This window comes from Phascolarctos cinereus, unplaced genomic scaffold, assembly GCF_003287225.1.
Source record: "Phascolarctos cinereus isolate Bilbo 61053 unplaced genomic scaffold, phaCin_HiC Scaffold_726;HRSCAF=1367, whole genome shotgun sequence".
In the NCBI taxonomy this organism is placed as follows: domain Eukaryota; kingdom Metazoa; phylum Chordata; class Mammalia; order Diprotodontia; family Phascolarctidae; genus Phascolarctos; species Phascolarctos cinereus.
Window position 1 is genome coordinate 381602925 of NW_027556098.1, and position 12125 is coordinate 381615049.

Sequence of the window (12125 nt, forward strand, 5' to 3'; positions counted from 1 at the left end):
CCACATGTGGCCTCGAGACCGCAACATTCTGAGCCCAGGGGCTGTTGAGAATGGCACCCCCAGCGGGTCGTCTGGTGCTCCTGTCATCACTGGCCCCAAGCAGGTACCACCTTCTATGCCTCTGGAACTGTGAGAAAGAGCATGGCACAGTGGGATGAGCACTGGATTCTGCAATCAAAACTTGGGCTTGAGTCAGTTTCCTCATCTCTAAAACAGAGATAACACTCAACACACCCATCTCAGAGGGATGTCTTGAGGATATTTTGCAAAACTTCAAAAAGTGCTATATAAATGTGAGTTAGCATTGCGGGGGGTGGTAAAGTTGAGATGGCGTGCTTGCTCCCCTAGGGCCTAGAGCTAAGGCAAGCACTGATGTTTCAAGCACGGCTCTTATTGTCTCCACCTCACAGACCAATCCAGGATATCTGGCACTGTGGACACTGGACCGTACTTGCATGTGAAGGAACCCAACTGAGAGCACTGGGCCCCTCCTCTCAGGGTCCTAGCTGCCCCAGCCCCTTTGTCCTTCCTACAGCTGACCACTTCATGCAGTGGTACCAGGGGCCGCAACTTCCAAAATCCCAATTTCTATCACAGACGTCTGGAGCAGGGGGAAGCGAGCGGGGCTGAGAGAAGCACCAGGACAGTCACCTCCATTCCTGTTGAGCCTCTGGGGCTCGAAGCATTTGGGCAGAAGGCCAGGCCCTGCCAGCCCTCACAGCAAGGAGCCACATTCTTCCCTTTGCCCCTAGGGAGAGCCGAGGTGCACCCACTCCATGGACAAGGCTTTATTCTATATGAAAATACAGTCACGTGTGCCCCTGCACCTCTCTCCCTCCTGAGAGTCCTGCAAAGTCAGTCTCTCTTCCCTTAGAGAAGGGAGGCAGCCACTCAGAGAGGCTGGACAGGGTAAAGTCCTGCACCCTTGTGAGGGTTCCCCTGAGCCGTGCTGTCCCTGCTCAGTCATCATCCTCCACATCTTCTGATTCCTTTGAGGAGCTGTTGTCATCATCATTGTCCTCCTCGGCGTCCTCCCCCAGATGCTCAAACTTCCCTGATTCAGCCTGCCACAGGTATTTCATGTTAACTTTGAATTCTGCCATCTCGAACCCAAACAGCTTCTGAAGAGACAAAGCAGAGGGGTCAGGGGCAGTGAAAAGGGGGAAGGGGGGTGGGGGAGAGGCTTGGGCTCAGTCTTCCCTTCTGCTCACTGGCCCTCCCCATTACTCACCAGGACTCGAGCCTGCTCGGGAGTCAGCACATCGCCCTCTTTACACACTTGGTAGTCAGAGATGAGGGTCACCACACCTGCAGAGAAGGTCCTGGTAAAATGGGCTCTCTGTCCCAGAAAAAGCGGGATGCCTGCCAGTGGGGGCAAATGCCAGCTTCCTTCAGGGGTGATGGAGCTAATCTCTTCCTTTTTTCTGGTATCATTTGTTTTCAACTTATTATCATTTCCTAATATATCCTTTCCTCTTGCTTCCCTGCCAGGCCACCCCTTATGACAGAGGGGGGAAAAGGCATTTGACAAAACCACCCATCAGCATGTCTGACAGCGTATGTGAGCTTCCACAGTCCACCACATCTGAGAAGTCGAGAGGGAGGTTCAGGCCAAGTTTCCAACACCCACACAGCCCACGTGTCCTTTACCTTTCTTGAGGGCAGTGGGCAGACCGAGCTGTCTCAGCTGAGGCTCCATGGAGTGGGGGAACTGCTCCAGGGGCCCTGCATCCAGGCTGACGGTGAAGGTCGCTTTGTTACCAGCCCGGGCGTAATCCATTTCTGTATACCTACTGAACCACCTGGGCAGAAGGAAGTGGGAGAGGAGTCAGTGGCCCCAGTGGGGGCTCATCTGAGCCAGGCCCTACCCTGTATGCCTGCTCCACAGCCCCCTGACCTAAGGTTATGGAGGGCAGGGGCCGGGTCATCTGTTTGTCTTTGTATCATATGTTCATGGACCTGGAGCTCAAAGAGACTGTGGCAGTCACTTGTCTAACCCACTCATCTTACAGATGGGGAAACTGAGGCCCTAAGGGAGGGATTGTATGACTTGTCCAAAGTCAGAGGTGGGATCTGAGACAGTACAGAGTACTGGATCTAGGTTCAAACTCCACTTCTGACGAATAGGTTATGTGTGACCTTGGGCAAGTCATTAACCTCCTGGGCCTCAGTTTCCCCATCTGTAAAATGACAGGGTTGGAGCAGGAAGACTTTGAGGTCCCTTCTCAGTCTAGATCTATGATCTCACAACCTTCTCACACACGCTGGCTGCTTCCAAAATGAGTAAATTAGGCTGCAGAGTAGCCCGTGATCTCTGGTTTGCTGTTGTTTCTCTGTCTGAGGCAGCTGGGTGGCTCAGTACATACAGTGAGGGACTTAGGAGTCAGGAAGCCCTGAGTTCAAATCTAATCTCAAACACCTACTAGCTGTGTGACCCCAGGCAAGTCACTTCACCTGTTTGCCTCAGTCTCCTCATCTATAAAATGGGAATAATAGCATCCACCTCCTAGGGTTGTTGCAGAATTAAATGACATAATAATTACAAACTGCCTAGCAGACAGTGTTATACAAATGTTAGCTGCCATTATAATTGCTATTCCTGGCTGCTAGTCCAAATGGGCCTATGTCCCCTTTCTGAGGCCTGCGACCAGGTGATAGACACTGCCCGCCATGCCATTCTTCCTGCTTAGTTTGGGTGTCTGGGTGAAGAAGCCTGGGCTGGCACCACCCTGTGACATCACGATGTTTCAGTTCAGTCTTTCTGACCCCAGTTCTATTAGAACAAAACTCTGCCCTGGGGGGTTCCACTGGAAGGTGGGAGTCCCCTGCCTCTCGTACACCTGGCCCTGGACCCAGCAGCATTTACTAAACAGGAAGAAGGCTGGTGGGCCTGGAAAGCCCCCAGCACCACCAAGTCTCTGGAACCCAGCTGTGAGTCAGCTGCCTTCTGGCCAGAGAGGTGAACCGATCCCCCCAAGACGCAGTCCTTCGGGTGCCGTGTCTGCCTCTCTCCTCAATCACAAATCCTCCCCTAGTCTTAAAACACTTACTCATTCACTTCCTTCTTTGTTCTGTTGGTGAACAAGAGACCGACTTCACCCCTCAGCTTCTTGCTGACCTTTGGGGAGCAAAAATCTTGAGTCACAAAGAAAGTTCCCACTGGAGCTGGCAGAAGCAGACCCATTCCCTCCACCTTGGTTCAGAAATCCCCTCCATACCATTCCTGAAATCTTTCCAGCCATGGCTTGAACTTTACTGAGGACAAGGAAATCACTACCTAGCCCTGTAGGCAGGGGGTATTATTATCATTAGCAAGGCAATCCATGTCACTGCTGAGTAGCTTTGGGGCGTTCTGCACACTGAGCCCCTAGAATCGCATCCCATTATTTCCCTCCTGACAAGTTATTCCTTTTGTGTGTGTGTGTGTGTGTGTGTGTGTATATTAGCCAGGGCATTTTGGTTACTTTCATACACAAAAGGATCATTAGCTCTTGGGCAGATATGTAAGAGGTCCCATGGCCACACTCTCCCACCAAAGCTAGCGAGAACACAGCTGACCAATTTAGTCTAAAGACTGGGCAGAAGAGACAAAAGATTAAATTGGGGGTGGTCCGGGACTGAAAGATGCAAGCAAGGAAAATGCCACGTCTGATGGATGCAGGCCAGACTGGGAGGATCAAGGACAAGAAAGTGCTTTCCGTGGTCCTGCCCAGGTGTGGCCTTCTTTACTGTGGGAGACATGTTTCTCCATAGTCTCCAAGCTAGCAATACCTAATCTACCTGCAAAAACTGCAGTGATGTCACTCCCTATGGAATCAGGTGCTCTAATTTGGCATCTGTGAACTTGCTTTAAAAAAAACCAAACCAACTCGATTTTGATCACTGTATTTCAACAGCATTAGTTTCCTGTGTAATCCCATGTTCTTATTCTGTAGATTTAAAAACCTCCTTCTTAGATGGATGGGGTCTGTGGGCCTCGCCAGAGACACTGCCAAAGGAGGGACCAAAACGCATCAAAACAAGACAGGACTAGGGCGGGCACCCTACATTCCCAACTGGTCCTGCTTTTACTCTGTGTCCCTTTGGAGGAAAGAGAAATGAAAGGCTTTGGTGGATGAGTAAGTGGGGAGGGGGAGGAGTGAGGTGACCACTGCAGGGAGGGGGCAGAGACTGGGCCTTCCAGATGCGTGGCCCCAGGCTTCAAAAGCCCCCAGGGCTCTCGATGTCCTAGTCAAACAGACTTTCGCAGCAGAGGGGCATGGAACTGGCTAAAGGGGGCCCTGCTGAGACCAGGAGAATGGGATCTCCCCTCCTTGAAGAACAGGGAACGAGGGCTCACCTGGTGCAAGTTGTCTTTATACTCGTCAGCAGGACCTCGGCCCAAAGCCACCATCATAACTTTGTTCTTGCCGAAGAAAATCCTGAAGAAAAAGACAATGGGATCATCAGGGAGGCATCTCTCTTCTTCTGGGCCTTCTTTTTACTTTCTAGGGAAATTATGCAAGGTGGTAGGTGCCCTGTGACCTGAAGATCAGAGATTCAACCACCAGGAAACTAGGACCAGAAGACACAGGTTCTGCTGCTTCTTCATTGTATGCCTGTGGACGTGTCCCTCCACCTCCACTTCCAGTTTTAAAATGAGACCAGGCCTTGATCTGCTCATTCTTGGGGGAGGTGGGCATGCTGTGAGGAAAGTGGGCCATAAGCCCTGGGCAGCTACAGAATGGAAATCACCATCACCATTACTGGGGTGCCTGCCTGATGCTCCTAGACTGGACTCCACAGACCTTCCGAGTCCTACGGAATCGGCCTACAATTGCATTGAGCTTTCAATTCAATTCAGAGACATTTCTTAAGCGACTTCTCTGTATAGCAGCTGCTCATGTTCAGGGCTGAGGATACAAGGGTACATTCCCAAACAGAATCTGCTTGCAGGAGCTCACAATTATGTAGAAATTTAAAAAAAAAAACACTTAGTATTTACAAAGCATTTAAGATCTGTCAAATTTTTATACATACTGCCTCATTTGAGCTTCATGACAACCTGGGGAAGGAAATACTACAGGCAGTACTATTCCCATTTTACAAATGAGGAAATCGAGGCTTAGAGGGTAAGAGTTGCTGGCCCAGGGTCACACAGCTAGTAGGGCGAGATGCAAGACTGGAATTCAGGTCCAGCACTTTCTCTACTCCATCCTGCTGCTGTTCAAATCAAGATAGAAAAGACCTGTGTAGAATTCAAGTATAACACTAGGACATGAACAGGCAGTTTTTGTGGCTAAAAATCCAAGCTATCAATGACGACATTGTTGCTGATATTAAAGGCACCCTGAGGTTCCAGCTCCCATCCATTAGGTTGGCAAAGATGACAAAGGAAGCTGATGACACATGCTGGAGTGGCTGCAGAGAAGCAGGCATGCTGACTTGCTGTGAGCGGAGCTGTGAACTGGTCCAGCGATTCTGGCAAGACTGGGAACAATGCCCAAGAGCTCCTGAGCTGAGCACACGCTCTGACTCAATTACATCATTACTGGGCCATTAGGCCAGAAGCTTCTTGACAGCAGGGACTGTCTTTTGCCCTTCTTTGCAGCCCTAGTGTTAAGCTCGGCGCCTGGCATATGGTGGGCATGCATTGACTGACTCAGTCTATTCCCCAAAGGAAAAAAAAAAAGAGATCCAGGACCCATATGTACAAAAATATTTATAGCAACTCTTTTAGAACTTTGATCAAAGCAATGATAAATCACAAGCTCAGAAGACTGAGGATGACACATGTCACTCCTGCCAGGGAGGAGATGAATGTAAAAAAGACAGACAGACATTTCTGGGTGTGGTCAATGTAGGAATGTTTTGCTGACTATGCACATTTGTGGTGAGTGTTATTTTTCATTTCATTACTCATTTGTTTAAAATTTGTTCAAAGGGAGGCGGGCAGTGGGAGAGACAGATTATAAATACTCATAAAAACAAATAAATTTGTTCTAAAGAGAATGGATTTCAGGAGACCAGGATTCAAGTGTAAGCTGTTCCACCTGCTATGTAGCAGACCATGGCCAAGTTCCTTATTTCTAGGCATCATTCCCATGCCTGTAAAGTAGGGGAAATGATTCTTGCAATCCTTAATTCACCAGGATTAAAAAAATTTTTTTTTAAATTCATTGGGTTTTTATGAAGAAAGTTTAGTAAATGTCAACTATAGCTTTCCTATGCCCCACCATGTTCTGCCTTCTATCATACTTAGCACATGAACTCTTTGGATGCTTGGAATGTGCCATTTTCTACTTCTGTATTGCTAGTATTCAGCATGTAATAAGCATTTAATCAAAGTCAGTTTAATGGAAGGAAAAGTATAAAATGAGATAGAATATTTTTGATTAATAGAGATTTTTGTTCTTTGGAGGTTTAAGACAAGATGCAGCGGCAATGTCCAGGGTCAGCAAGAACTGCAGTGTATACCGAATGAGAAGAGAGCCTGTCTGGGACTGGACTCATCCTTAGAACAGAAGGCAGGAGTAACACATTACGCTACCCCAGGCCCCAGCTCCCTCCTCACCGGCTGTGCTTCCAGGCGCTCCTGATGTCCTTCAATTTGCTGTTTCTCATGTTTGCCACCGAGAAGATGAAAAGGTATTTGTACATGTCCACACATTTTCGAAGCTGTGGGAAAATTCGAGAGGTTAGACCACTCAGTCCCTCTCTTATTACTTTTTCCTACAATATCTAAGGCCCTGAGCCTGTAATAATATGTATCATAACTACATGCTTGTGTCTTATTCCATGATGGGAGGGGCTGGGTCCATCCACAGCTTGTGACGCAGTGCTGTGCACACCACAGGCACATAACAAATATTTGTTGAATTTAATTGGTCAATGTTTTAGGAAAAAAATAAGGCTGGGACTTTTTACTGGACCCTAACCCTCAGAAATCTCCCTTCCAACCTCTGCCAGAGTCTTTCCGTCAACAGTGGTCACTACTTCTCTCTAACCCTAATGAAATTCTTGCTTCTTTAGGCCTTAACCTTCCTCTCTGCCACTTCTTGCCAGGCTGTCAGAAGAGCTTAGTATCATCAATTCTGTAATTCTATCATTGTTTAAGTGGCTAATTTCCCTGACTCTCTCAAACACTCGGCTTTTGGTCAGAAGAGGGATGGAAAATGATGACACCGATGGGGTGTCTGAACCTCAATTCCAAGATGATATTTCTCCCTAGCCTCAAAACACTATCCCTGACAGTTTTCTCCCCAGCTCAAAGACCCTTTCTCTGGCAATAATTCAGGAGTGGGCCCAGTGAGGTAAACTATCTCATTATCTTGTAACAACAAAATTATCATGTTCAGATTCCCACAGTCAAGATAACTTATATAAGATCCAGAGGTCAAGTTATAGACATCAACTCCCGAGGCTATCCTGTCTCTGACATAACAGACAAAAATACACCCCTACACCCCTTAGGAACCCTCCCCCCCTTTCCAGTAGTTAAATGAGGCCTGTGACCAAGGCTGTATGTTATCACCTAATTAGCACACTTGGCACACAATCCACTACTTTTCCTATATAAGCTTTAGCATGTTTCCTGTTAAGCTGCAGAATTCCTTAAGGAGTTCAGCCCACCACATTAGCATTACAATAAACTTTTTGCCACCTGACTGGAAGACTGCTTGAGCTCATTCCAAATGGCCCTGTCCTGGACTTTGGTCCTTGGGGGGGTCCCTGAACCTCCCAAAACCACATCAACACCACGTTCCTCTTACCTCTTCTATCAGGTTTTGTTTGAGTTCTAAGCCCTTCTTGGTGGTCTTCGTTAAGGAAACTGGGACAGAGGAGAGAATGAGTGCTTAATTTTGGTGGGCTTAAGACAGTGGAATATAGATAGGAGTGACCAAAGCAGGCGATTTCAAGATGGAGATTTCAATCTCCAAAGGACCAATGACTATAGACCCTTTACTAGCCCACCTTCCCTGTACTTGAACCCTAGATCTGCTCAGAGGAAATTTGTATCTTAAGATACACTGCCTTGGGACAGAAGTACAAAAAGAAGTACCAAAAAACCGGGCCTGGAAATCCCGAGGCTTGGGGGCAAGCTCCAGCTCTACCACAGACCTGCTGCATAAGTAACCCTGGGCATTAGGGGGAGGGATTACCATAAATAATTCTAAAATGGGCCTTAAAAATCATCTAGCCAATTCCTTCACGTTACAGAAGATGAGACTGAGCCCCAGGAAGGAAAAGGTCCCAGGACCAGCTGGAATCGGAACCCAGATCCTGATTCCAAATCCAGGGTGCTTGCTTACTACAGCCCAGTACACAGTAAGTGATGAATAAGTGCTTGTGGGCCTCCCCCCTTCCCAGGGGTGCTGGGAGGACAGCATAAAGAGCGAGACTTGCTAGCACTGGAAGGTTTGCAAAGCACTTTACAATCCTCATTTCACTTGATTTGGGAGGAGCCCAGGAGGAAGGTCTGTGTCAACAGACCTGAGGCATCCAGGTGGTGCAAAGCACAGCTCCATGATGGGCCTGAGTTCAAATCCAGCCTCAGACACTTCCTAATTGTGTGACCCCAGGCAAACTGCTTCATTTAGGTCTGCCTCGGTTTCCCCATCTGTAAAATTAGAATTACGTCGCACCCTCTTCCCAAGGTGGTGGTGAAGATCAAAGATGAGACAATTGTAAAGCGCTTAGCACAGTGCTCGGCACACAGCAGGCGCCACATCAAGGCGCTCCAGAGCTTAGACAACACCCTGAACGTGGAGTGAGTGATTCTGGCCAAGGTGCTGACCAGCTGACCCTACCTCCTCACCCCCAGCCGTTTTCATTTGTAAAGGCGGAAGGAAAATTGCGGTTGGGAGGGAGAAGTCCTTGTCCCTCTCCCTGCCTCAGTTTCCCCAATGGCCCTCGCTCCTAGGGAACCTGCAAAGGGCCCGAGCTGTTCGGGGATAGGATGAGGGTCCTGGGCTCCCTAGAACCCGCCCCGAGGCTGCCTCGGCAGCCCCCGCAGCCCGGCCCCGACCAGACGCCCTCAGGCCTCACCCTTCTTGTCCCGCTTGGACTTAGGCATGTTGCTCCCAGCACGTGCGGCCTCCCGGCTGCGCCTGCGAGGACCCCGGCGCCGCGAGGGCTCTTGGGATCCCGACTGCCCAAGGTGCCTATATCGAGCGCCTGATCCCGGCTTCCGTGGCTTCCGCGCCCTCGCACAGCAGCGTGCTCGGCTGCCCCGCCTCCACGCCCAGCTCCGGCGCACGCGCCTGCGCCTTCCCCCGCGGTGAGCCCGTGAGGCCGGAAGCGCTGTGCATGCCGGGCCGGCGGCGGTCCGGACCCACGGCCGGTTTCTTCATCATGGCGGCGGCGCTTGCCGCTCGGCTGTGGCTCTTGGTCACGCTCCTGGCCCCGGCGACGGCCGTTTACGAGGACCAAGTGGGCAAGTTTGACTGGTGCGTACGTCGAGTGAAAGCACCACCCTGAGCTTGGAGGGGTCTTTCAGGGGGTTCACGGCTTGGCTTCCAAGTCTCGTAGCCTCGGGGTCAGGGGTCACCATCCGGGCACCCAGAGGAGCGTGGGTCAGAGGTTACCGCGGGGACACTCCTCCCCACCCTCTCCCGACCTGAGTCACGTCACCCGGGGTCAGAGGTCACTGACCTGTAGTGATCTCTTTTCCACCCCATTCATCTGGACTCTCAGCCCCCCTGGGGACCGCAGCGGGTGGTTAGCGTGGGTTCACGCGTGGGGCTGGGAAGGGCAGGGTCCTCTGCTAAGTGAGGGACGAGATGAACGTAGAGCTGGAATGGGAAGGAAGCTCAGCGGCCTTGGAAGCCAAGCCCCTCATTTTACAGTTCAGGAAACTGAGGCCCAGAGAAGGGAAGTGACTTACCCGAGGTCACAGAGGAATGGCAGGGGTGGGATTTGAACCCGGGTCCCGTGACTCCAAAACCAATTCTCTTTCTGTTGTAACAGATAGATTTGCAGTTCTGAAGTTCCCAGGACGCCACCCATCCCTACCTCTGACCAGTTCTAAGTTCTCTTTCAGTTCTGACATAGATACTTAGCCTTGATATTTTTAGGTTCTAGATTCCATCGTGGTTCTGACATTCAGGGTTCCATCTGACATTATGTTCTAAATGAAATTCTAAGTGCCCTCCCAACATTGACATTCTGTGTGTTCTAAGGGCCCTCCCAGCTCTGACATCCTGTGTTCTAAGGGCCCTCCCATCTCTGACATCCTAAGGAAGCTAGGAGTTATAAGAGAAAGAAATGAGGAGCAATGCATTCCACAAATGGGACTAGTCTGGGCAGAGGTACAAAGACTGGAAATAAGAGCGTTGTGTGGGAGCATTGGCTGATAGACCAGTTTGGTTGGACCATAGAGTGCATAAAGGGTAGGAATATGTTGTGAATCTGGGAAAGTTTAACTGCCCCAGCACAGTGCCATCCACAAATGATCGTCTGGAGGACCTCAATAAATCCCACTTGCATTTGGACTTTATGTAGGATGTCTTTGATGACAATTGCAAACCCTTCCTGGTGTATGTCATATTTGATACAGATAATCAGAATGTTGTTGAAAATAAGTTGTCTCTGTGATTTCATCTGTCAAGGAATCTTAACATGCATGGGAGACACCTTGTTGGAGGAGAATCTTCAAGGCTATATTTTGTCCCTACCGAGTCCAGTGCTTTTTTTATATCAACAAATAGTAAACACAATAGGATCTTGTGTTCCCTGTACCTCTCAGTCATTTATGTGAATGAAGATGTCTGCTATAAAAAATGGCTTGTGAAAACCCTATTCTTTTTCCTATTTTCATCAAGAATTTCCTCAAGATGGCATTGGATAATTCTCAAAAATATTGTGTTACAAATGGGAAAAGAACCTACATGTACAGAAATATTTATAGCAGCTCTTTCTGTGGTGGCAAAGAACTGGAAATTGAGAGGATGCCCATCAGTTGAGGAATGACTGAACAAGTTGTGGTTTATGAATGTAATGGAATACTGTTGTTCTATAAGAAATGATGAGCAGGCAGATTTCAGAAAAACCTGGAAAGACTTGTATGAATTGATGCAGAGTGAAGTGAACAGAACCAGGAGAACGTCATACGCAGTAACAGCCACATTGGGCAATGACTTACTTTGATAGACTTATCTCTTCTTAGCAATGCAAGGATCTAAGACAACTCCAAAAAAAAAAAAGACTCATGATGTAGAGTCTGAATGCAGATAAAAACATACTATTTGCTCTCTCTTTTTTTTGTTGTTTCTTCTTTCTTGTGGTTTTTCCCATTGGTTCTAATTCTTCTTTACAATATGACTAACGTGAAAATGGGTTTAATGTGAACGTATATGTTGAGCCTATATCAAAATTACATGCTGTCTTGGTGTGGGGGAAAGGGAAAGATGAAGAGAAAATTTGGAACTCAAAATCTTATCAAAGTGAACGTTGGAAACTAAAAATAAATAAATTTAGTTTTTGGAAAAGGGTTAGGGTAAGCTGAACAGAAAACCATATTGTGTTACAACGAGAAACGCGTAAAGGTTGGTACTGATTGCTGCCTTCTCAGCTGCCTTGTCTGGAGAGTTAAGCTGTCTGTCCATGATTTTTTTTTCATTATTTGGTATCTTCTCTTTCAGGTTCTGAAATTTATTCCCACTTTCAAAGTCCTGCCACTCCCCCCCGCCCCAGCATATATTTCTTCTGGCTCTGCTTGGCCTTGGTTTAGCCAGCCTTTCTACATTTATTTTCTGTGATACCATTTCTGCTTTCTCATATGGCACCCTGGAGACCAGAGTGATGTTGAAAATTGGTGTTAAATGGTTTGTTATGAAATGCTGACACTTTTGTCAGTTGTCCTTTTTCTTTCACTTGTTAACATTTAACATTTTATTTTTTTTCCTCAATTACATGTAAAAACAATTTTAATATTCTTTGTTTTCAAATTTTGAGTTCCAAATTCTCCATCTCCGCTCCCCCACATTGAGAAGGCAAGCAATTTGATACAAGTTATACATGTGTAGTCATGCAAAGCACATTTCCGTGTAAGCTGTGTTGTGAACTTTTTCTTTCATTTTTAAAGAACCTTGGGATGTTCTGACTTGGTTGGGTCTCATTCCAAGTTTTCTGTATTCTTTCCCCTC

At 48.0% G+C, this 12125-nt stretch overlaps 2 protein-coding genes across 3 annotated transcripts in view; one reads left to right on the forward strand and one right to left on the reverse strand.

The window, feature by feature from the left end:
- Positions 1-773: 773 nt before the first annotated feature.
- Positions 774-9155, reverse strand: MRTO4 (MRT4 homolog, ribosome maturation factor). The gene is made up of 8 exons (XM_020973110.2): positions 9028-9155; positions 7752-7810; positions 6554-6657; positions 4340-4421; positions 3051-3118; positions 1651-1802; positions 1232-1308; positions 774-1121 (listed from the first exon to the last, which is right to left on the reverse strand). Exons 1-8 carry the CDS (start codon positions 9053-9055, stop codon positions 960-962), a joined length of 732 nt encoding a protein of 243 aa, XP_020828769.1. The 5' UTR covers positions 9056-9155; the 3' UTR covers positions 774-959.
- An 89-nt stretch (positions 9156-9244) lies between these two features.
- The window catches only part of EMC1 (ER membrane protein complex subunit 1), a 35311-nt gene continuing 32430 nt past the window's right edge, over positions 9245-12125 (forward strand). The window contains exon 1 of one of the 2 annotated variants that reach the window (XM_078145647.1): positions 9245-9428. In XM_078145647.1, the coding sequence (XP_078001773.1) occupies positions 9289-9428 (140 nt within the window). In that variant the 5' untranslated portion in view covers positions 9245-9288. The remainder of the gene's footprint in view (positions 9429-12125) is intronic. The other variant, XM_020973109.2, reaches the window with a different exon arrangement.

What these genes read in the sequence shown, in the direction of transcription:
- MRTO4 (XM_020973110.2), bottom strand. Translation starts at nt 9,055, where the DNA reads ATGCCTAAGTCCAAGCGGGACAAGAAGG. An exon ending in AACAAAACCTGATAGAAGAG is followed by an intron (nt 6,658 to 7,751) that starts GTAAGAGGAACG and finishes ATTTTCCCACAG; the next exon opens with CTTCGAAAATGTGTGGACAT. An exon ending in AGCGCCTGGAAGCACAGCCG is followed by an intron (nt 4,422 to 6,553) that starts GTGAGGAGGGAG and finishes CTTTTTCTTCAG; the next exon opens with GATTTTCTTCGGCAAGAACA.